Source organism: Panthera onca, chromosome D2 (genome assembly GCF_046562875.1).
Source record: "Panthera onca isolate mPanOnc1 chromosome D2, mPanOnc1 haplotype 2, whole genome shotgun sequence".
NCBI classification, from domain to species: domain Eukaryota; kingdom Metazoa; phylum Chordata; class Mammalia; order Carnivora; family Felidae; genus Panthera; species Panthera onca.
The window spans coordinates 75891561-75917521 of record NC_138349.1 but is presented as its reverse complement, the minus strand read 5'-3'; the positions used below and the strand labels follow the sequence as shown (position 1 = coordinate 75917521).

The 25961-nt window shown below is 41.4% G+C and overlaps 1 protein-coding gene across 1 annotated transcript in view; it reads left to right on the top strand.

The window, feature by feature from the left end:
• LYST (lysosomal trafficking regulator) overlaps positions 1–23325 on the top strand; it is a 176088-nt gene extending 152763 nt beyond the window's left edge. The window contains exons 45-53 of the mRNA XM_078434192.2: positions 1026–1256; positions 3177–3366; positions 6653–6789; positions 9698–9796; positions 15292–15431; positions 15935–16032; positions 20816–20972; positions 21764–21835; positions 22713–23325. Coding sequence (XP_078290318.2) covers positions 1026–1256; positions 3177–3366; positions 6653–6789; positions 9698–9796; positions 15292–15431; positions 15935–16032; positions 20816–20972; positions 21764–21835; positions 22713–22851 — 1263 coding nt within the window. The 3' untranslated portion in view covers positions 22852–23325. The remainder of the gene's footprint in view (positions 1–1025; positions 1257–3176; positions 3367–6652; positions 6790–9697; positions 9797–15291; positions 15432–15934; positions 16033–20815; positions 20973–21763; positions 21836–22712) is intronic.
• The last annotated feature ends 2636 nt before the right edge of the window (positions 23326–25961 follow it).

The following is a 25961-nucleotide window of genomic DNA, read 5'->3' as shown; positions in this document are numbered from 1 at the left end:
TAACGCCCTCAAGGTCTATCCATGTTGTCACAAGATTTCATTCTTTTGTATGGCTGAATAATATTCCTGTGTGGTGTGTGTGTGTGTGTGTGTGTGTGTGTGTGTGTGTATCACATTTTCTTCATCCACTTATCCATCAACGGACACAGCTTGTTTCCATGGCTTGGCTGTTATAAATAATGCCTCAGTGAACATGGGGGTGCAGCTAGCTCTTCAAATTAGTGTTTTTGTTTTCTTCGGATAAATACCCAGAAGTGGAATTTCTAGATCACATGGTACTTCTATTTTTAATTTTTTGAGGAACCTCCATACTGTTTTCCATAATGGCTACACCAATTTACATTCCCATCAGCAATACACAAGGGTCCCTTTTCTGCACATCCTCACCCACACTTGTTTCCTATCTGTTTGATACTAGCGACAGGTGCAAGGTGATATATCATTGTGGTTTTGATTTGCATTTCCCTGACGATGAGTGACGTTGAGCACCTTTTCATGTGTCTGTTGGCCATCTGGACGTCTTCTTTGGAAAAATATCTATTCAGATTTTCTGCCCATTTTTAAATCAGGTTGTTCTTCATTTTGTTTTTTGCTGTTGAGTTGTAGGAGTTCTTTGTATATTTTGGATATCAATCCCTTATTAGAGATATGATTTGCAAATATTTGCTCCTATTCAGTAGGCTGCCTTTTCATTTTGTTGATGATATCCTCTGCTGTGCATATAAATGAAGTCTTACATTCTTTGAGGTTAAAGTAAAAATCAATTTTATAAACATACACAATTAGCACCCATCAATCCAGATACGTAATTTTCATTCACTCATTCAGGAACACTGATTACTTCTCTTCTTATCTCATCAAGACCATTAATAATTACTAACTGATCAAACACAATTAAAAGCCATTTCCATTGAAATAGAGAAGAGTAAACTACTACCTAGAGAATAAAACAAGTTGTTTCCCCATTGGTGTCGTTGCCAATCTCACTCTGTATATACCACCTCTCGTTCCCTTTTACTCTTCAGACGTATTTCGGAATGGATGTGTCTGCAGTTGAAGACCCTGTTCAGAGGCGGGCCCTAGAAACCATGATAAAAACCTACGGCCAGACCCCTCGTCAGTTGTTCCAGTCGGCCCACGCGAGCAGACCCGGATCCAAGCTCAACATCGAAGGAGAGCTCCCTGCTGCCGTGGGGTTGTTAGTACAGTTTGCTTTCAGGGACACCCGAGAACAGGTCAAAGAAATTACCTACCCGGTATGTCATTTGAATTTTAATAGTATTTGGCAAAAACTGATCCAACTCCAGAGATATCAGGCCCTCTCCCCAACTCCACGGACACCCCAGTGAACAGGGCCTCGGCCTGCAGGTGTACGCCGGCCAGTGAGCACAGGTGCACACCATTAACAGCGCTGCTGTGTCAGTGACACGAGAGAGTGCTTTGGGGAGCCCCGCTCAGACGGCCGGCTCCCAGAGGGCTGTTCCCAGGGAAAGCCTCACAAGGCAGGGGCATCACAGGCACCCGCACACCAGAGGAGGGGAACCGTCCAGGACTGGAGAATAGTCTGAGCGTGGGCGTGGCAGGGTCTTGGTTACCATCTTCCACCAAAAGTACCGACCAGAAGCGTGAACGTTTGGTTCACAATTAAAGCAGAACCTTACGTGTATCTTTGGCCCCACCAGACTGTGATGACGAAGTGTTGCCTCTTAAAGTGGAAAATAGGCATGATTTTTCCTCTGAAATACAGAAGTAGAGCAAACAAGCCTGAAGAGAAAAATGGATTCTAACCCTCAGCTAAATTCCTCATTATCAAAGCAGCATAAGATGGGAGGCTGTGAACTGTCAAACGTTGTAAAGGTTTGCAGCAGAAAGCAAAGAGGCGAGGGAAGGAGGTTGTGAGGGCCCTGGACGTGACGTAAAGCGGCGTGTCTCCAGCTACAATAAACCGTGACCCAGTGTAAGGATGGTTTTCACAGACCTTGTTTTGACAGTCACTTCTTAAAATAAGGTTACTTAAATCACTAAATGTAGAACACAAATAGAACACATGGAAATTCTAGGGGCGCCTGGGCAGCTCAGTCAGTGAAGCGTCCAACTTCGGCTCAGGTCATGATCTCATGGTTCATGAGTTCAGGCCCCGCGTCGGGCTCTGTGCTGACAGCTCAGAGCCTGGAACCTGCTTCACATTCTGTGTCTCCCTCTCTCTCTGCCCCTCCCTGGCTTGCACGCACGTGTGCACACGCTCTCTCTCTCAGATATAAACAAACATTAAAAAAAAGAACACCTGGAAATTCTTTATACTCATAGCTCACATATATCACATGTGTGTGTTGAACACAAACAAAAGTGATACAACCAGTAAAATTCAAATTGAAAACATCAGATGTTTTGCCAAAACCAGATCACCAAAGTTGTGTTTCATAGTTGAAAGCTGTGTTTTTTGTTTCATGTTTATTTGTCAACGTAACCCTTAAGACTTTGAAGCCTCACAAATCACTGTAATTATCATTACCAGGGTCTGTGTCTTTCAGTGGAATCCATTATTTTACCATGTCAAAATAATTTAATAGTACATCCCTGAAAAGTAATAAATGCGATTTCATCTACTAATACTTAGTGTTAATCAGCTGTTTGCGGTTGGTACATAGATCTGAGCCGTATATCCGCTTGCAGCGGGAACGTGGCACCCACCCGCCTCGTTCCCACTGAGGACCCACGTGTCCACCATTCTCTTCAGCTGGGACGGCCTGTCCCCGGACAACAGCCCCACTTTGCTCTCCCAGTTCTTTGAGGTGTTGCTCAGATGTCCCCTCCTCAATTCCCTCATTCCGTATCTATGACAGTAACCCCCTCGTTCCCTGCTCTCTTCCCTTTCTCCGTTGTTCTTCCTAGAGCTTCACCACCTGCCATATTGTCTGTGCGTCTGTCTGTTTCTCGTCTGCCCCTCGGCCCAGCTAGAACCCAGCTGCATGCGGACTGGGGCCCCATCTGTACTTTCATCCCTGCATGTAGCAACAAGGAACACAGATTTCCATATGCTAAGCATAGAGCAGTAAAAAGTAGAATATAATTCTTGCCTACAAAGGGCTTCTAGTCAGGTTGCTTACTCTGTGTTTAGAATTTCAGTTAGAAGTCATTCTCTATTTACTACCCTTGACTTTTTCCTTTCTTCTTAGAGCCCTCTGTCGTGGATAAAAGGCTTGAAGTGGGGGGAGTATGTAGGCTCTCCAAGTGCTCCGGTACCTGTGGTCTGCTTCAGCCAGCCCCACGGAGAAAGATTTGGTTCTCTCCAGGCTCTGCCCACCAGAGCCATCTGTGGATTGTCCCAAAATTTCTGTCTGCTGATGACATACAGCAAAGAACAAGGTAAAAGAAAACATTCTCAGTAGCTCTCTCATGAGATTTGACTGTTTCCAGCTCATCTGTGCTACTATTTTATTTCTCAGTCTTGAGTCCATGGTGAAAATCATTCAAATGTGTGGTTATTTAGTGCAAAGTAGGAATTAAACATACCACCTGGCGGGGGGTGGGGGGGAGGGATTAAATGCAGTGCCATTTGAAATAAGAGGAGGAGTCAAAGCCAAGAACAAGTATCGTGTGGTTATGCTCACAAGATGAAAGCATCCTATAGAAATATATCTTTTGAGGCCCTTGAATCCCAGAAGAGACTAGCAAATTAGTACCTCAGAAGGTATAGTCATGAGATTCAAACAAACAAAACAAAACAAGGAAGTCATGATAGCCTTGAAAATAGGTCTTAAAAACAGGTATGCCTGGAAAGCAATTCTTGTCTCAGCCTCTGTGCCCTAACTCGCTAACAGCAACACATGGAAAAGGGCTGTAATTACGTCATGGTTAACGTAATTAACCATTTCGTTCACTATAAAAGAACTCTCCCTACTTACTAGGCACGGGCTTTGGGCACTAGAATGAATGCCTGGGGCGCTCATCTGTTCATATCAGGCGTGTGCAGATTTACCTAAAAGCCAGCGTGTGGCCTAGATAGACGCCTGTTGACAGTCACAATGTTTGTGTTTAACATTATTTTTGATACACCGTGCTCCTGGGGTCCGTGCAGCTGGCTTCCAGCACGTGCAGCACTGCGTTATGACAGAGGTCACTTAAGGAAATTAAGTCTGCTGGCTGGGCCGCAGTTCTTTTAGACTTACTCTTGTCTGTATCATGGAATCAGTGATTGCCTTTATGCTTGTTTGTAATAAGAGGCTGCATATCATTTTATCTCAGTTTAGTGAATTAGTAGGGTAAGGCAAATCTGTTTAATCATACCTACTGTAATATCAGCAGTTTATTTTCATGAGTATGTTACAATTAGTTGTGAGGTGTGTTACAAGTTAATTTGCTGCTAATAATACTTAAAGTACCAAAGTGTGTGAATAATTTCCCTTGAAAAATTAATTAGAGTGGATTGAAGTTTGTCTCCGTTGAGCAGAAGAGAAAGGGCTAGTGTTACCGCTTAGCACGGTGAACTAAAATATGTCAAATATGGTTGTCAGTCTACCCTATTTGTGCCATTTCAACCAGAGCCCTTAGTGAGTGTGCCCTTAATAGCTGTGTTCGTTCAGATTACGCTTCGTTTCCTTGTGAAACACGTCTGGGATTTGCTGGCATCTAGGTGCGTGCAGGGGACGCCACAGACCTGGCCACAGCCTCAGGAGGCACAGCGCCTTGAGTTTGTGTCCCAGCTCTGCTACTTAGCAGCTGTCTGACCTTGGCAAAATTACCTAAACCTTCTGAATCCTGGCTTTTGAGCCATAAAATGGGAATGACAGAAAGATCTACTTCACAGGTAATTTGCTGTTAAGATTAAATGAGATAATGCGGGGAATGATGAGCACAGTGCCTGACTCCTTCTAAGTGCTTAGTACATGTCCATCAGGCTGTAAGCGCCCTGGGCCCAGGGACCGTGTGCACTCGCCGCTGCACCCGGGACGCAACAGCCCAGTGCTCCACAGCGGCCTTGCGGGAGTGAGGGCTCAGCTTGCAGATGAGAGTTCGGTCGTGTGCTAACAGCTGCGTGGTGTGGCGCACCCTTGCATCAAATAACTGTGTGGTTCCGCTAAGCTCTACATGCATAACACAATGTAACAACTGAGCTGAGATCCTTTTGATGATCTTAAACCCAGGATAGGCCAATTACTTGTAAACTGTGCCTCAGAAGTGCCTGAGATGCTTTTTTTCAAAACATACTTGCCTGGGTCCCATTTGAGCCAACTGTATCAGCCTCTGGGGCTTGAGTCCAAGCCTGTGCATGCTGAAAAAGCCATTTTCTTACAAACTGCGATTTAAATTTCACTATTCTAATCGGTAAAGGAGAAGTTTGTTTTTCTTTAAAAAAAAAAAAAAAAAGGTGGTGCCTCTTGTAAGTGCTGGAATGAGAAACTGGGAACGATTATATTATGTATTTCATTCACTGAACACTTGGTTGACTGAGTACCCACTGCATGCCAGGCATTATGGTGGAATTCGAGAGGCCCTGAGACTCCCGAAATGTGGTTCTTTTCCCCAGCAGCTTATATTTAGAGCAGCTTATATGAAGTGAGTATATTCCAGTTCCTTTATTGCAAAACTGATGTCAACATTTGGTATTATAGTCGACAAAACAAAACCAATCTGTGAATTACATTTTCACTGTGCTATTGATTTCTTTCAACAAATATTCATTTGTTTTATTCCTCTATATGTGGGCTCATTATATAGGTGCTGCAATAAATAAAGCACGTTGTCTCTCCGAAAGGGGCTTGAGCAATCCAAATTTCAGGCCAGTATGGGGTATGGCATTTATGCTGCATTACCTATATTCAGCCCACCAACAAGAATAGATTTTGAATAGTACTGAAAAGGGATGTCAGAATGTCCAAATCTTTATCCCCCAAAGACATAAAACTATGTTGTAAAAAAGAGAAAACAGAACCTCTTTAAATCAAAGTCTGCTATGCAAAGCCCTTGCACTTGACAGGATGGAATGAACCCTTCCTAGGACAGGTATTGCTTCTAAGGTAGCCATGTTCTCTTTCTAATATTGATAGTTGTCTATACTGATTCTTCAGCAGGTGGTATCTACAAAGTTATTTAAGTAGTATCTAGTTTATATTTATTTATTTTTTAAGTTTTTTTTTAATGTTTATTTATCTTTGAGAGAGAGGGAGACACAGAATCCAAAGCAGGCTCCAGGCTCTGAGCTGTGAGCACAGAGCACGAGGCGGGGCTCAAACTCACCAACTGTGAAATCATGACCTGAGCCATGACCTTCACCAACTGAGCCACCCAGGCGTCCCTAGTTTTTTTTGTTGTTTTTTTTTTTAAGTCCAAGTGTCATAGAACATGAATAGAGTAAGCCTGACTATCATTGTCTTTTATAAAAATTCCTTAACAGATATTTTAGTACTAAATCAAATCCCAGCCAAAGCATCACAAGTGAAAAAAAAATAGAGTTCCGCTCTTAGAATCCCATTAGCATGAAAGGAATAAAACTAATTTAAATTGGTCCATCTTATGAATGTAAAGGTGATTTGCACTGGAAAGATACTATGTTCTGCTACGTAAGCTTCAGCTTTTTAACCCGCCATTCTGGGGGGCTGCCGGTAACAGTGGAACGATGGCAACCGGACACTTTTCATTTCTCCTTCTCCAGGTGTGAGAAGCATGAACAGTACCGACATTCAGTGGTCAGCCATCCTGAGCTGGGGATATGCTGATAACATTTTAAGGTTGAAGAGCAAACAAAGTGAGCCTCCAATAAACTTTATACAAAGTTCTCAACAGTATCAGGTAAACTTTTTTATGAAGTACTTTATAATACTGATTAAACACAATGCTTTAAAAGGGAGTCAGACCGGTAGCAGCTGGTCTTTAACATTCTGCAGTTAACCCAGCCCAGAAGCTGACGATGCTGGACTTTGCCTTGTTTCCAGCGCTCCGGTTTCCCAACCATTGCTGTCCTGACTTTGTCCCCAGCTTCTGTCTTCTCCCCAGTACCTCACAGAGACAGTGTTATAATCACCGAGTCAGCGTCAGCTGCGGGAACAAAATCAGCATTGCTTCCTTCTCAGTGTTCACTTGTCTTTTGTCACTGTGTCATTTTCTGTAGCCAGAGTGCCATCTTCTCTGCCTGGTTTTTGCAAAATAGACTGGGCGTTTAGGCATCGCGATGGGGTAGAAGGAGCACTGGGCCCAGCGAAAGCCCTCTGATCCGAGTTAGTGTCCCAGCTTGGCTATTTCCTGTGTGGCCTTCGGCAAGCACCCTCACCTTTCCAAACTTGAGGTTCTTTCCTCCTCTTTGAAACTGGGGTAATGGGACTCCCCACTACTCTCTCATAAAGCTGTTGTAAAAATGTCTCCAATTGTATATATATATAGTATATATACTGCATATGTACACACACATACACACACACACACACAAACAGGCACACAATACTGCCACAACTTTTTCCCATAGTAAATTGTACGTTAAACCCTCTTTCTGTGACTTTCTTTCCGTGGGAAATTCTTTTGCCATTTTCCGACTTCCATTATCTACATAACACCTGGTGCCTATTCATGTGTCCTAACATTTTCTCATTCCCTGGGCACGTGAGAATGGAGTAAGCTGTTTTGTGGGGATTTTGGGTGGTGAAAGAAAGGAGAGCAGTGACTCCTTTGCTTAACCCTCAGAACACCTGAAGAAAAGGTCATGACCTTTTGTTATCTGGTTACCAGTAAAGTAACAAAAGTAAGCGAAAGGACAATGAAAAACCACCTTATTAGAAATTTTCGTAAGCATTTGAGCATCACAAAATTCATTTCTATCACGTAAAGTTTGGCACACAGGCATATCATTAAAGAACAAAAGTACTGTTGTAAGCCCTTTTAGCAAAACAGGATCGTCCAGATTCTTTTAGAAAAATACCGTGTGATGAAGAACTTCCAGTCAAATGGCTACCTGGATGAGAGCGCCATATTTTATCTTCATCCTTAGAGACATATCGTTCCCTCAGCAGTTCCTTAGCTTGAGAAAATTGTCCCGGATGTTACCATCTGAGGACTCACACTCCGATCTCACCTCCACGATCAGCGATCAGCATCCTCATCATCAGAGATGGGAGTCCTGCCATCCCCTTGCCTTCACCTTCTGACTGATCTCAGAATCGTGAAACATAGTCCCCTGTCAGTTTTCTTCTCTTTTCTATTATCAGTAGAACATGAAAAATTCTGAATTCCCAACTGTGTTCGATGAAAGCTAAAAGCAGACTACAGAAATGGTGTCTCCAGCCTTCCTTTATGTTTTCTTGAAAGATGACAACACTCTTTGGACAATGCAGTGAGAAAACCAAAGGATGACAGTTCATTTCACATCCTACATTATCCTTCCAGGAGATCCATCATTCTTCATTTTCTTGCTTGTTTTGTGTTAGCATCGTTGGGAATAATTGATGAAATAACTCCCACAGTGATGAAACAGCAAAGTGTTTTGAGCCAGAGGGAAGATGAAATTCCTAAAACCCTGTAGTTGTAACTTAGGTTTACAAAAGAGTTCGGCAGACCCATATGGTAATTGCAAGACAGTGAGTTTTATTCTATATATAAAAAATAAATACGTTTTCTCTTTGTTCTTATGGAAGACCTCTAAGAAAGAAGTCATGAAATATTAACCCTTACAAATAGTTAGAACTATTTAAGAAAGAAATTCAAAAAATAAAATTGGATCCACTGGATGCTGATGTCTGGAAGGTTAAGGAGAGCCAGGGTGAAGAAAGTAGTGGACATTTGAGCACATGTACAGGTCCAGGGGAAGAAGCCAGCAAAAGACAGCTTGAAATTCAGAGAGAGTACAGACAAAGGTTCTGCGGAACACTGGGTGGGGGTGGGGCTGGCCTTCAAAGCGAGGGGCTTTCTCCTCTAAATCAGGAGAAGCCCCGAGACACTTGAGGCGCGAAGGAGGGGAGAGGATGAGATCTGTGGCTGATGACCTCTGTCTTCTCAGCACAGTGCAGTGTCAGGGGACGTGGGCTGTGGGGCAGGTGGGACTACAGAAGGGACACAGGGGAGCAGAGCCACTGGGGACGGGGGGGTCAGCTGGTGCCCGGAGCCAGAGGAAGACTCAGTAGGCAGAGAGTTGAGTGGCCTTGAACAGGGCCTCCCTGGTTAGGACTGAAGGGTTTACAGCCCCAAAGGAATAATCCGAGATTTTCTTCTCCACCTCTATCTTTCCTTCTCCTCCTATTTAAGAGTCTTTAGAACTGTGAGAAGCAATACCTCTATCTGAATGTACCCCATTTCCCCACTAGAAGCAGAAAAAAGAAAAAAAAAGTAAAAATCAGGTAAATGTGTAAAACCGCACACAGGCACACATCACACACACATTCAGCCTGGATCGTTTTATTTAAACTTCTGAGGAACAGATGACTCTGTGTGTGTGTGTGTGTGTGTGTGTGTGTGTGTGTGTGTGTGTGCGCGCGCGCGCAGAAAAATGTAAAATCATAGATGATGATATACTGTAATACTCAGAAATAGTCTTTAGACATCTGGCTTAAAGTTACAGAATACTCTGTTATTATATCTTGCCCTTTTTAAATCACTTCAAGTAAAATGTTCATTAAATGTTGTGGTTATATATATTTTAAATAATTGTCAGAGAAGTAGAAACATTTCTCCTGCCTTTTAAACACGCTGATCCTTGGTTTGTCCCCTTTCAAAGGTGACTAGTTGTGCCTGGGTACCTGACAGCTGCCAGCTGTTTACTGGGAGCAAATGTGGTGTCATCACGGCCTACGCAAACAGGCTCACCAGCAGCACGGTAGGCCTGGGGCTCATGTCGCGGCTAGTTTGGGATTTTCCTGTTCGTGAGGGGAAAAAAATGCTTATGAAGTATAATTCGTTTGTAGAAGATTAACTGGAAATGTTTGCACTCTAATCTTTCGTTCTTTAGTCTTTTCTTCACACAAGCTCTTAAAATATAAAAGGCCACGTATCTGACTCTTTAGGTTTATTAGGATCACGAAAATTTCTGAAAATGATTATAAAGATCTTATTTTTGTTGTCACAGACAGATGGCATTTTGAGTCATGATCTCTTTTGTGATGATACTTCTTCATCACATTGTGATGTTCATTTGCGTGTATTCTTGGTGTCGACCTGAACGTCTAGGAGTATACCACAGGATTCTGTAAAATTTGGAAGTCTAGAACCTCTAATATTTAACCTTCCTACAGCCTCTGGACTGCAGCAAAATCCAAATAGCCCATCTTGATTTCTACCACTTTCTGAAAGAAATTTATTTTAGCCATTTGCTGAATTTCCAGGATTTGAAAATTAAATTATAAAGCAGTCAAGTGAAGAAAAGACATATTATGCAATACTTATTTTTAATTTACTGTTGTTCTTTCTTGAATCAACTCTCTGTGGTGCTGTTGAGGGTACGTAGCAAGTTTAGGGTAATAACTCAGTAATTATTTTATTCTAGAACTTTCTTGTTTCTTGTGCTTTCCGCCCCACCCCCACCCCATTGCAGTTTTCTTTCTTAGATTATTAAATATGTTTTACTGGGCAAACTGGTCTTGCTAGCATGGGGTGATGCTAGGTTCCTCTTACTTCTCTGTCCAAGTTTATTCCCTTTTAAACTCTTATTAAGGTTCTTTGCCATGATTCTTGGGGTATAAATATGACCATAATAGTGTTTCTGTCTTTTAGCCTAAGGGACCATTGAAATGCTTGAAGCAGGTATAATTTGATCTAACCAGCATTGTAGGAAGCCCACTGTGCACCTGCCAGGAGCAACACTGGGGCGTATGAGCCTGAGGCGGGTGTGCCAAGCCCAGAGGCTGCTGTCGTGGTGCAGGTGGGCCATGGGGGTGGCTCTTCACAAGAGATGGGCACGTGTGGGTTCTCACAGGAGAGTGAGGTATGTGCCCCGAGAACAGTTCGCACCCAGGCTGGAAGGACACCAGAGAGGGGCCGGATGTCAGAAAACCTGACAAGTTACACTTGAGCTGGATCGGAAAGGATCAGTTTCCTAAGTAGAGAAAAGAGGAAAGAGTTTTTCAGGCACAGGAACCCAGCAACGTGGCAAGAAAAGAATGGTAACTTGGGGGGTGGAAAATACTTGTATGTGTAGTTTAGGGTCTGAAAGTCTGGGAGGAGAGGTCAGAGCCGGGGAGAAGGGGCCTGGGGTAAGTTCTTTTGTACCAGAACAGAAAGAATGATGAGGAAGCAAGCAGAGAAGCATCTGAACTCTGGGAATGTCTCCTGTTCGCTCCCAAAGGCCTACAGGGGATGTTAATTTATATCATCTCTAATATTGACTGCTGACAGCACGTGTGTCTTCAAAGCTCACCCTTCGGTTTCCTTCTCCTCCAAACATATTCGGAGCCCCGCCGCTACAGCAGTTGCGTGCTTGCACACTCAGATGACTTTGCACCATGACTCCTGTTTAGAAACTAGCTTCCTCTTCTCTTTTTACTTTTCCTTTTGTTTTTGCCAACCCTTTGAACAGCCTGTGCTTGGTTCTTCCTTCCATTCTTACTATCCTTTAAGGTCTTTTTTTTTTTTTTTAATGTTTTTAATGTTTATTCTTGAGAGAGGAAGAGAGAGCACGCACGCACGCACGCATGAGCAGAGGAGGGGCAGAGAGAGAGGGAGACACAGAATCGGAAGCAGGCTCCAGGCTCTGAGCTGCCGGCACAGAGCCCGACTTGGGGCTCGAACCCACAAACCTCGAGATCGTGACCTGAGTTGAAGTTGGATGCTTAACCGACTGAGCCACCCAGGCGCCCCACTATCCTTTAAAATCTTAATTGTATATTAACACAGCGTGTAGTGCAGATTAAAAAAAGATGAAATTGTCAGTACAGGAGTAATTGTGCACAGCATAGCTTTGAATGTAGCAGATGGGAGGCCTCGCTGTCACAGTGTGAATACAGAAAGACGTGCTTCTTTTGCTTTTGAAGTTACTAGAAGCTTGGGAAATCTTATGTTGCTTACGCTTCCACAGTTATATATTTACCTGGAAGTAGATTTTTCAGCTTTATTTATAAGGGTTTTCTTTTTCTCCCAAGGATACTAGTATTAAGTAATCAAGTCATGAGATTAACAGTTACTATTTAAACCATGTCCAAAAATGCATGTTAGCTATGTGGTTTTAGCACTGTTTTTTTTGAGGGGAGGTAACATGGGTTTTTGTCGATGTTGTTGCTGCTTTTCCTCAGGGACCCCCTCACCATTTTGGCACCCCCGAAACCTGCATCGTGACCAGGTGCCTGTGTGGTTAGCAGGAGATGCCTTGTGTCTCCAGTTTCTGTTCTCCCAACCCACTGAATGCCGGGGTTCTATAAGTATTTATGTTCTCATGGGAGGTAGCTTTAACACGGACAAAAGACGGGCTCCCCGAGGGCCATGCAGGGTGTGACCAAAGTAGTTGTTAGGAAATATTTTCAAGAGGGTCTTATGAAATACATTCCTTACCTAGTGAAGCATATCTAACCATAAGCCTTGTAAGTTTCTGTTGATTCTCCCAAGATAGTCTTCTAAAATGTATTCCACATAAGGGTGCATGAGTTGACTTGTTAGAAGGAATTATCTATAAGCTGTTTATAGATAGATTAGAGAAGAATGTCTGCTAAAAGTGATAACTGATTTTAAAATAATTGCTCTTGAGTCCGTTTTTTCACTAATTAACTAGTATGGCCACATGATCATCATGTAAGTGAACACCTGTATTTCTGTTCTCTAAATCAGTGGTGGCAGGAGAATAAATATGAGGTTTATCCGAGATAGTATTATGCCATTCAAGAGAAATTTTGAAATGAAGTAGGCCATGATTCCTGTTCTGCTCATGGAAATTATTTTCTGACCCGTCCGGGAATCATCTAGTAACACTAACTCTTACAGTCATTTTAAAGTGTAAAATCTGTAAGATTATCAAAAACCACTATAGGGGTCCTATGCTGTGTTTACCCCATAAATATTATTCATGATCATGGGGTAAACACACACAAACACACACACACACACGCATGTGTGTGCAATGAAAGCATCCAAGAGCTAACACACTATCATAAAACTCCCAAGTCAGAGATGTAAATAAGCAGGGGGGAGCTCTGGCCTTGAGGGCATTGTCAATTCTGGAGTATTGACCCTGTCGTTGGACGCTTTTGTGAGAGGAATCAATAACAATACCCAGGGACTGAGCAAGCTGGGGAGTCCCACAGAGGCCCTTCTCCAAAGGCTGGTCCCTGAAGGGCTGCCCCCTAAGAGTGAGGATGAGTCCCATGGGACCACCTTTCGTGTGGCATTACAGCCTGGGTCACAATTCCCTGGGGTGTCCAGATCTCAAGACTTGACTTTGGCTAAGGTGTCTGTAGACTGGTAGGATGGTCCAGGTCGTTCGTTCTCTTCCACAGGTAGAGGAGCTCCTCCAAATGATTTTTTAAAATGTAGTCACAGATACATAAAACCAGGAACACAAATTTACAAGAACATGAATACGTGAAAAAGTTAAAGTTGGTTATAATAAGAGAAATGCAATTCAAAGCAACCTTGATTGTTACAAAGGTTGGGAAATGTTCAGAGACCTGGAATGAGCAGTGAGTCACAGACTCGTGCTGCAGAGCCCAGGCAGAACAAGAAGGGGCATCCCTCGGGCCCAACTAGCCTGAAGCATGGTCTGGAAGGGCTCTGGGTACATCCCTTTGGCGCAGACTCCTGGCCCTGTGGGAAGGGTCCCAGTTAGAGAGAGACGGGGGAGCTCAGACCCAGGACTTTGGGCCTTGTGGAAATCACATCTCGTCTCTGTGACTGTCTGTGATTGTGTTCGGTTGAAGGTCACGTGTCCCAGCTGAGCAGAAGCCCCTGCCACACAGCTGAAGTGGGTCATTCCAAGAAAGAATGTGGGCCTAGTATTGCCTGGGCACTTGATTCTTTAAGAGTAAAATATGTATTTTATGTGCATAAAACACTGGACTGCATAGCACTTACAATAGATGAGCAACAGCTAATATATCAACACAGATATGTTTCAAAAACAATGGTGAGCAAAAAGGCAAGATGCAAAAGATACCTAAAGAATAATAACACATACTTAAAGTTTATCAACACGAAAAACCAAACACCATGTTGTTTACGGTTATGGTAACATATGGTAGAACATATGGGAAACGTGGGAAACATAAACACAAAATTCAGGATGGTGGTAACTTCTGATGAGAGAGGAAATAAGACAGAACAGTATACAAACTATGTAATGTTTCATTTTTTTCCCTATTTAAAAAATAAACTGATCAGATAAAATATTAAGGTTAGTTTACCTGAGTGGCCAGTTAAATAGCTTTCTCTTATCTTTCTACTTTTCTATATCCTTTGAAGTAAAATATTGAAATAATTTATGACAATAAACAGCTTAGTCTAATGAAAGCAAGAGTCAAACCTAGCAGAGACATCTGGCATCTGTGAGCCAACACAGACCTTGGAACATCAGTTTGCAGTCTTTCAAGTAGAAGACCAATCTGTAACTACGGACAAGTAATGGTATGGGACCACATCACCGCTGTGACCTCGTGAATTGGTACAATGCCTTTGGAAAGTACACTGTCAAAAACTACAAATGCTCAAGTAAATTAAGACATTCTAACTGTATAAAATATTATAACACCATTAAAAGTCATTTTGAAGACAATCAAAAATGCAAAATGCTTACAGGAGAATTTAAACTACAAACTTGAAAATGATTTGTACGGCAATAATCGTACCTACAAAAATACATGAGTATTTGGACAAAGACCAGACAAGAAGACAAAAAATGAAAAGCATATTCATGAAATTATGGGCAATTAAAACTTTGATAATGTTTAATCAGTTTTACTCTTTAGGACAAAGTTGAACTGAAATGGATTGAAAAATGATATGCTTGAGGGGCGCCTGGGTGGCTCAGTCGGTTAAGCATCTGGCTCTTGATTTGAGCTCAGGTCATGATCTCACAGTTCAAGGAATCGAGCCCTGTGTCAGGCTCTGCACTGGCAGCATGGAGCCTACTTGGGATTCTCTCTCTGTCTCTCTGTCTCTCTCTCTCTACCCCTTCCCTGTGCATTTTCTCTCTCTCTCTCTCTCTCTCTCTCTCTCTCTACTCCTTCCCTGTGCATTTTCTGTGTCTCTCTCTCAAAATAAATAATCATTAAAAAAAAGAAAAATGATATGCTTGAATGTTTGAGTCACTTCAGTTTTTTATTTTTGAGATACAGTACTAGGAAAACTTTTGTCATGGTTTTTATCTTATACTTTACTGAATTTCTTAAATTTCAGCCTTCAGAGATAGAAATGGAGTCCCAGATACATCTCTATGGGCACACAGAAGAGATAACCAGCTTATTTGTTTGCAAACCCTACAGTATAATGATAAGTGTGAGCAGAGATGGCACCTGCATCATATGGGATTTAAACAGGTACAGAAGGAGGGCTGTAACTCCAACGCAGCTGTTTTTAATGTTTCAGTTCTTACTGTGTGAAACAGGTGCACTATAATGATGTCTTTACCAGAGTGCCTGGGTGGCTCAGTCGGTTAAGCCTCCAACTTTGGCTCAGGTCATGATCTCACAGTTTGTGAGCTTGAGCCCTGCATCGGGCTCTGTGCTGACAGCTGGGAGCCTGGAGCCTGCTTCGGATTCTGTCTCCCTCTCTCTCTGCCCCTCCCCCACTTGCTCTCTGTCTCTGTCTCTCAAAAATAAATAAACTTAAAAAAAATTTAATAATATCTTTACATTATAATAATTTTAAACACGAAATACAACCTTTACTTTATAATCTAATTGAAATCAAACAATCAGTTAAGAACAGTTAGGAATGCCTTCTGAGTAAAAGGTCCTTATACTGAGGAAAGGAATTATACAAGTAAGAGAATATAATTATATTTAATGATCATATGCAAATTTATATCTTTGTCTTTCAGGTTGTGCTATGTACAAAGCCTGGCAGGACACAAAAGCCCTGTCACGGCCGTCTCTGCCAGTGAAACCACAGGTGACATTGCCACTGTATGTGACTCAGGTGAGTGAGCCCCGAAACCAGAGCCCAGAGGTCGTTGTGCTAACAGCACTCAGCTAGTTCCTTCCATCGTACGTGAAACTGTTGGATTACATCTCTCGGGTCCCTGCCAGATCCAAATACTTTGGTAATAGCATATCTGTGTATTAAAATACAGTGAGTCCAAGAGTGAGCTCATCAGTTTAGGCACCAATTTGTGCAAAAGTTAGTATTATCATAGTTTAACTCTGTTTCTGATATATGTAAGATTGCATTTGAGCACATGTGTTAAGCAAATTATTATTACGTAAATTAATCTGAATTTTCTTCGCTCTTGTTTTCCTATCCTTTTTTGGCTTCTGCTTTTTAACTACTAATAACTTCACTACCTTCCTCCTAAGTGCAAAGCATCAGCCAGTGATCAGTTTTGAATATATTTCTTCCAGTTCCTGAGAACAATATTATAGAATAACAAAGGGAGGCATAATTTGCCTTAAAATTTGCATGACAAAGTTAGATCTCCTAATCAGAGGTCTTATTTTTAGTTTTGGGTTTTTTTTCAAGTATACATGTTGTAAAACTTGAGGAAAGAACAGTTGGAAAATTCATAAATTTTCTGTTTGCAGATCTTAACATTGAAAGGATCCTTTGACAAACTGTCTTTTTCTGCCCACTCAGTGTAGAGGATCTTTGACATATCTGTAGTGGGTGATCCTCTATCCTTTGCTTGCATGTTTTATATTGTTTGTTTCTTTCTCTTTTCTTTATTTTATTTATTTGGAGAGAAAGGGAGTGTGTGAGAGGAGGAGGGGCAGAGAAAGAGGGAGAGAATCCCAAGCAGGCTCTGCACTGTCAGTGTGGAGCCCAATGTAGGGCTTGATCCCAGGAACCGTGAGATCATAACCTGAGCCAAAATCAAGAGTCAGACACTTAACCGACTGAGCCACCCAGGCGCCCGTTTGTTTTTTTCCCGAAACCAAATGTATGCTCTCTTTGCAGACACCAAACAGCTCTCTAATCCTGTGCCGTCACCTGGGTGCCCCAACAATGCAATTTAGTTCTGACACAAAGTACTTGAAGTTCTTTAGCAAATTTGGGAATTCCCAAGACCCCCCCACCAGGTTCAATAAATATCTAAAACAACTTACAGAACTTAGTAAAACACTATACCTAACTACTGTAGTTTATTATAAAGGATAGAAATGAACAGCCAGATGAAGGATATAGGGTGAGATCCAGAGGGTCTGTCCTTGTGGAGTCAGAGTGCACCCCCCCTGCTGGCACAGGAATGTGCTCCCCAACACGGGGAACTCTCCTAACCCTGCTGTTGAGGGGTTTCTCGGAGGTTTTGTTATGGAAGCACAGTTGATCAAATCATTGGCCATCAGTAGGTAATTGAGCCCAACCTTCAGCCTCTCTCCCCACCCTGGAGGTGGAGAAGTACTGTAAATTCTAACCTCCTGGCCCCTCCCCCCACCTTGGTTTTTCTGGCGACCAGCCCCCATCCGGAAGCTGTGTAGGGCCTGCCCCCTAGGAGTCAGCTCATTAGCAGACAAAAGATGGTAAACTACAAGGGTCTCTGGAGCTCTGTGCCAGGAACCTGGAACGATGACCAGATATTTATTTTTTTTATTATGCTACAGATACCTCTTGGAGTTTTATTGTTGATTTTACAAAACATTCGTTAATTCTTGTATTCAAGAAAAGTAATATCTTCAGTCATGCTTTAAAGGTATCAGATGAAAGCATTTGCCAGTGTTAGCATCCAGTTATAAAATAATGTCATGGAAACATTTTTATTTGCTAATCATCATAACTGAGGGGAAAGATTTTAAACAGTTGACGTTGATAATCCAAGTGTGGGCAGATGATTGATGACTTCGATAATTGTTCTTCCTTGATTTGTACATTAGCAGCTTTTAGTATGTCTTGTCAAGAAGGAATCTGGGGGAATAATATAATGATTATTTATATAGAGTTCTCTACTTTCTTGTTTTGGCAACATTTGGAAGTTAGGACTGACCTTAGGGAGCTGAATTTTGTAAAGTTAATTACTTTCCGGCTGCCAGTAGTGATTTATATCTGTGATATTATATCAGCTAGTCATATGGGAACAAGAAACAAAATTACTTTTGCTGCAATTACTAACTCACTGGAAGGCTATTCAGGTGTCCCTAGGTAGCACACAGCACAACAGAGTAATGGCTAGAACTTTTTTTTTTCCCCCACTTTGAGCAAAAAGACCTTCTCTACTTTTTTTAAGTCTCTTGGTACATATATAAGAGAAGTCATAATAAGAATTTGGTATAAAGAGAACATGATAAAAATAATGATTTTTAAAAGACAGGCCAAATTTATGTTTAGTAACCCAAACTGGACTTCTATTCTTAATTCCAAGAAGGGAAAAAAGTCATCAGATGTAGCCTACCAAAGATCTTCACCCTTTAGTGAGTACCATCCAAGTAACTTTAAAAATCAAAATTTTAATAAATATATGTGTGTGTATGTATAGATGTTACATGTGTGTGTATGTACGTTTCTGTGTGTACGCGTTACACATATATAAAATTTCTGTATCGGGGCTGAAGTTCCACATGCAAGCTCTTTACCCTTGATCTTAATTCCCCAGTCCTTATTATGGGATGTGGTTTTTATAGTGATGAGAAGTGAAATTTATTGAACTATGTAAATGTTCTAACAGATGGTTTCTGCATTTTTTAAAATCATTCTGCCACTGGATCAACATACGTGCCTTTTAACTGGGGTTCATAGCCTGGTCATGTGGTGCCAATGGCGTTAGAGAGTCAATATTATGAAATTCAGGGTATTCAGTGAGTCTCCAATCGATTTTAATCTCAGGGAAGATGTATAGGAGGAATATTTTTTTTTTCAGGAGTGCCCACCTTTCTCTTAGTTGATGTGCTGAATTCAATTCTATGTGAGAGCATCCGGTAGTGAGTAAAGGCCTCCGTTTGGCTGTGTACTGTCTTCGGCAGATGAGCAGTTACTTGGTTTTGTGGTAGCCCAACGTGCTGGGTAATCCTCTAGGGTAATTCTTTGCCTATTAAGTTCTGGACCATATTTCATAGAGTCCAGGACCACGTTTAGATTTTTTGTCCTGAGGGACTAAGCTGTGCAGAAGCTATGGATTACATGCAACGCTCAACGCCTCCATCGGTACCTTCAATAAATCTTCTAACCTGACTAGTAGAAGTCTGGTTGTTTTATTCTTCAAATCTTTTATCAAACACTAAATTCAAAACAAAGAGTGAAATAAATGTCTACTCAAGGAAAAAATGAGTTTATCGTCTACAATTGTATTTCTTTCGTATACTGAATCTGTAATCTCCCCTAATCAATGGGATGTCTTAAGTAAAACCCGGCCATTTGTTCATCGTTTTTCTCTACATATGTGATAAGTATATTTAACATGATAACTGCTATTTAAGCCATTTAAAAATATATAATTTGGTGGCATTGTCACATCCACAGTGTAGAGCAGCTGTCACCACTGTCCACTTCAAAAACCTTTTCGTCACCCCCAACAGAAACTCTGTAACCATAAGTGTTCCTCCTTGCCCCACAGCTTCTGGTGACCACCCTCCTTTCTATCGCTAGGAATTTGTCCATTCTAGATACTTTATGTAAGTGGAATCATACACCATTTGTCCTTCTTCGTCTTGTTTATGTCCTTTATTTCACTTAGCCTGATGTTGAGGCTCATCCATGTTGTAACATGTATCAGAACCTCATCACTTTCATGGCCAAGCAATATTGCTGTGTGTGCCCCTACCACATTCGGTGTGTCCGTTCATCTGTGCACGGGAGTTGGGCTGTGTCCACTGCTCGGCGGTCGGGAACGGTGCCGTGGCACGGAAGGCGTTGGGTTTGTGGTATTTGAAGGTCTTCAGCGTATCTTTACATAAAGAAGTATTTGCACAGTTTGTTTCTTTGCTATAAAATATGAAGTCTATGAAATCTTGTCATTGCCTTAATAAAGGAGAAAGTTAAATTCTGTAGTTTTTTTGCTAGTTCTAATGGAGAGATAAAATCAAGTGTAGTAACCCTATGGCATCCAAACTTTATCAAGCCTCTTAACCTCTGTCTTGATCAGCTTGAGAATACTTCTCCCAAGAAGGCTGGGCTCATCATCCCGAGGCCCCAAACCTGCACCCCCATTTTATAGAGGATGGGGAGCACTGATCGCCTCTGGAAAACTACAGAAAGTTTTGTTACTCATGGTCTTTGAACAGGGAGAATTAGTTTAATAAGTCATTGATTTACAAGATTCATTGTGAGAATTAGATTTCTTTTTTTTTCTTTAAGAAGTAGTTTTTGACTCAGCTAAGTTTTATTGTAACTTTTTTTTCTCTTCAAATTCACATAAGTCACTTCTTATAGATGGTTCCACAGAATGTTTTCATTTGTTTTTGGAGATTGTTTAACTCTCTAGGTACTTTCAAATTCAGACTTGGCAGTTTGTATACTAAAATATTACAATTACACACAGATACATGATTAACTTACCTGTTGCTCTCTATTATAAATTAATATTTTTATTTTCCCACCGGTCATTGTCACTAGGTAAATACACAGAGCTCTGTGTGACTTATAATGTAGTAATTTTATTTATACAGACTTCAGTCATGACTTCCCTGTAAATTTTATCACTGAAACAAACAAGCCTGGTGCACAGTGGGGGTGGGGGGTTGGGAGGGGTAGGGGTAGTCAGCCCTCTGGGACCCAGGGCACGGGGTCCGGACACACCCACACTCTGGTGACCTGCCGAACGATTTTGGTGTTCTAGCTGGTGGAGGCAGTGACCTCAGACTCTGGACAGTGAATGGGGACCTCGTTGGACATGTCCACTGCAGAGAGATCATTTGTTCTGTTGCTTTCTCTAACCAGCCAGAGGGAGTATCTATCAATGTGATTGCCGGGGGATTAGAAAACGGAATTGTAAGGTAAGAGGAGTTTCCGTTCTCTTTGTTTGCTCTTGTTCATAAGGACACATCAGTTTCAAAAATTAGGTTTGGTTTTTTTTTTAATGTTTATTTTTAAGAGACAGAGACAGAGAGAGAGTGTGTGAGCAGGGGAGGGGCAGAGAGAAGGGGAGACACAGAATCCGAAGCAGGCTCCAGGCTCTGAGCTGTCAGCACAGAGCTCAATGCGGAGCTCGAACCCACAAACTATGAGATCATATCTAGGCATTGTTAATATTTAATAGAGATTTAAAATCACCTTCAGATATAGGTTCTTCGCTTATTCCTATTTTATTTATTTATATATTTTTTTAATGTTTGTTTATTTTTGAGAGACAGAGCACGAGTGGGGGAGGGGCAGAGAGAGAGGGAGACACAGAATCCAAAGCAGGCTCCAGGCTCTAGGCTCTGAGCTGTCAGCATAGAGCCGAACGCAGGGCTCAAACTCACAAACCGTGAGATTATGACCTGAGCCAAAACCAAGAGTCGGACACTCAACCGACTGAGCCACCCAGGTGCCCTATATTCCTGTTTTATTTTTAAATAACAAACTTAGCTGTAATGTAGTTTTGAAATTGTGTATTGTCTGTGAAAATTTACCAAGTTTTCTTACTCCCACATACACCCCCTGCAAACTTCCCAGAAGGAACTACAGTTAATTGTTTATTGTGTTTCCTTCCAGATGATTTTTAACAAATAAACAAATATTTAGGACTTTTTAGTGAAGGAAATTTTAGTTTGCATAATTAGATGATGACTTGTTCCCTCTCTAGGTTATGGAGTACATGGGACCTAAAGCCTGTGCGAGAAATCACATTTCCTAAATCAAATAAGCCGATTGTAAGGTAACCGCCCCCCCCCCCCCACCATTCTTCATGATATACTTTGTGACTGTATTTTTGTTAGAGAGTTGTTAAAGCACACTGATGTGAAATATGTGATGACAGTCATAAACAGCGGACCATTTATCAAACACCAAGCTGACCAAGACCTTTTGCAAGAGGAGACACAGTCCACATCTTCGTAGGGCTTCAAATCTGAGTTGGGAGCTCCAGTCTAACAGAAGACATGCTGGGAGAGTGCCCAGGGAAGCTTTTGAATTGTAGAAACGATATCCTTTCCCTTTCTTATTGAAAATACCGTAAGGATGACTGATAGCGGCAGGAAGGTACTTGGTAATATTGATAAACAACCAGTTACCCTTTGTTGTACTAACACACTTGACCTTAAAAAATCAACTGGAAATCATTCAAATTCTACGTTATTACATTAGTTTATTTTCAGTGCACTACATTTGCCTTTTCCTTTTTCAGGGAAATAAAATATCTCCCTAAAATAATCACCACTTGTTTCTATAAAGAGAACATGTGGCACTGTTATTTTTTGTAAACTTTCCTATACTCAGGTATTTGTTGCTTAAGTAATAAAGCATAACCAAGGCAATAAGAGAAAATATGCAGAGAAGGAACAGAATGCACTGCCCTCCTTGATCCTGATTTTCTTCCGTATCACCTCGTCAGGATGAGCTTCACAAAGTTGTCAGCAGGGCAATTAAACTGTATTAGGATTACACTGGAAACCGGTGGGTTGTAAGCAGGTATTTCGTTGGGCTCTCTGCTCCGGTAAAGATATCTTAGCTTCTTTACACTGATTCCTGTGTGATCACCAGTCTGCAAATGCAATTTTAAGACATAACGTACAGACGGGATTTCTTTCTGACAGCCTCACGTTTTCCTGTGACGGCCACCATCTGTACACCGCGAACAGTGACGGGACCGTGATCGCCTGGTGCCGGAAGGACCAGCAGCGCCTCAAACAGCCCATGTTCTATTCCTTCCTCAGCAGCTACGCAGCTGGATGAATGAGAGAGAACCTCGCTCCTCCAAAGCACTTTAGCTCCAAACTCGATTTGTAGACCTTCCCGGTTTTGGGAGGTTGAACTTGAAGAAACGGATGACCAAACAAATCATCCAAATAACGATCAGCCCTCTTCACCTGCATAATATTCTGCAGCCTCACAAGGTCCTAAGAGAACAGTTTTGTTCTAATTTAGTGATAATCCAGAGGGCTGTGTCAGTATGTCCCAAGCAACAAGATTCAAGTCTTACACGATAAATTAAAATCGTATCTTTAAAGGTTTTACCCATAAGCATAATCTAAAGAAAGGATTAGGGTCTCTGCTTTTTCTGTTATTCCAAAAGGGCCAGTAGAATGTCAACTGGTTAGCCTAATTGTTTATATAAAATACTCTAAAAATTATATTTAAAAAGTTTTATGCCAAGATAATCCACCCTCCCCCTGAGAAAAGGAAGGAAGGAAGGAAGGAAGGAAGGAAGGAAGGAAGGAAGAAAAAGAAAGAAAGAAAGAAAGAAAGAAAGAAAGAAAGAAAGAAAGAAAGAAAGAAAGAAAAGAAAAGAAAAAAGAAAGAAAAAGCGAAAATTAATGAAAGGGATAAGAATCGTGAACTTGATAAGTGCTTTATCTGAGAAGTAAATCACTCGGTCAGTGTCTGGGCACCGGAACACGTGAATACTAAAACAAACCACTAATGAATCTCAATGTTAAGCAGTTTTTTTCCAGTTGCCTTCTTAGCTCAAAGTAGAACCAGAATTTTTTGATGGCCACAAACAAGAACACAGGTATCTTTGATTTCAGACACATTCTGTTTCTTCGTAAAACTCCTTAAAATCCAGAACACTAGATACTGGTGAGTCACTAAGATTTAAACACAATGATAATTATCTTAATATCTGCCATTTACCGAGCGCTGAATACCTAACAATTTGCAATAGAAAGCCTCCACTATGCAAAAAGATGGCACAGATATCAATAATATATTCTAGGTAAGACATTTAATGTGCAGGGAGTGTTTTCTTCCACAAAACAATTTCAAAAGAAAAGGAGACTGCTTACTTTGTTTCCAACAGGACGCAGAGTAATTCTTACAGGAAACGGTTTCCACTGTTTCTCCTAACCAATGCTACCTGAGAATTCTAGAAGCAGTAGAAAAATCTAGGTATACACCTCAGAAAACTGGCACACCATAAACCAGAATTCCTACAAATCTCGGGATGGTCTAGCTCTACCAGATATTACGGCTCTATTTTTACTTGGGGTGCTGCTTTATTGGCTTTGAAAACACTGTACAATAAGCTCAGTAATATGTCACCACGGGATAAAAATATGTATTCCTGCCTAAGAATAACTTGCGTGTTTGTTATGGAAATCTAATTCATATGGTGTTTACAGAACTACTTTTGTAACTTCCAGACTTTCTAAAACATTCTGCTTAAAAACTGTATAAAATACAATTCAAACGTCTCTGCTGTCACCATAGATGCAGGAGACAAGCGGCCACGTATGCTTGTTATTCACCGGACACGCTCACAGACTGCATTTAGATCACGGTTTGCACAGACCAGGTCTGCATTCTGAGGTCCAGAAGGTGCAGAGACGAGATTATTCCTATTCACGTTGAAGTGATCTTGCTTTGTTTAAAAAAAAAAAAAAAAAAAAAAAAAAATTGCAGCTATTGTCTGGCTTTCATTTTTTCTACCAAGAACTTTAAATTAGTCCCCTATTAGAATAGGGTTGCTACTCGGTCTTCTTTTTTTTTTTTTTTTTTTTTTTTATTAAGGCTGAATTTCATCATTTATTTAAAAAGAAAATATGCAAAATAACTGGTCTTGTTAAGAGTGCAATATTATATTTTTATGTAAAAATAAAAATTAATTTGGGGGGATTATTTATTCAGCATGAAACTTAATATGTGTATGTTTGAAACACTTCATAATGTGCATGTTGTAGTAAACATTTCTGTAAAATATCACAAGCTCTGTCATCTTTGTATACACTGCCACTTCAAACTGGGAATAAATTTCATAAAAATAGATGTAAAGACCTATTCTTTATACCATTTAAATATTACAACCAGATCTTAGATTGGTGGCTTTTATTTTTTTGTAACCCATCTATGTTCTCTCTTTAGCTCTCCTATACACTGATGTCACTAAGAAATAATAACTTTCGTTTCTTAATTCCTTTCTTTATGAGAAATTTTACTTCAGCCTTTACTACCCTTAAATAGAGTTTAGGCACACTTTTTAAAGAAAATATATCTGCCCCTCCCACCCCCAACAGCCAATCTATCACGAGAGCCTACTGCGTGCATCACTGTATCACTCGGCTAAGTGCTGAAGATACAGCTGTTCCCTGCATTCCTGGAGGTTACAGGCCGGGAGAGAAACGCGCTATCAGTAACATACGATGTCCGTAGTTACAAAATACGGGAAGTGCCGTTAAGGTAGAGTGTAGGGTCCTCTGAGAGAATATAACAGGAAGAATTCAATTTAGATCAAGAGGATCTAGAAAAGCCTCTTGACAAAGGGAAAGTTTTGTTGCAAACTGATGGATGATCGGAATTTGACAGGTAAAGATGGGGGCAGACGTGTTCCAGACAGCACGTTTACCAGCGCCGGAGGCAGGAACATCAACGAACAAAGGCCCAGTGAAGGAAAGAGCGTCCTCTACGCTCCTCAGCCTCGCCGGTGGGCGTTGCAAAGTGGTGTGTGAATTCAAGGAACGGCAGCCCAAGAACCCAGAATCATTCTTCTAGTCTGCCTTGCCTCTGAAGTGTTTTCAGGGTTCTCGGGAGTAGAGCACCCTTGTTTCTAGATGTCCGTCTTCAGAAGAACTCAGGAGGAGCATCTGGCAGTGTAAGCCAGCCAGCCTCAGTGTCCCCTCCTTACCTGCAAGTCTCAGATCCCTCTTCCTTTCAACTGTGTTGGCTCAATGCCAGTTATGCACAAGGCCAAGGCCAGGTGATGGGGTCGGGTGGAAGAAGAGGAGGGAGATTCTAGCCCTTCTGAGCTCATACCTGGTGATCTGCTTCTCATGGAGGAATTGTTCCATGTTTTCAAAGAAAGAGCTACAGGGTTTTCCTGTTCTGGGTGCTGACATAGAAGGATCCTG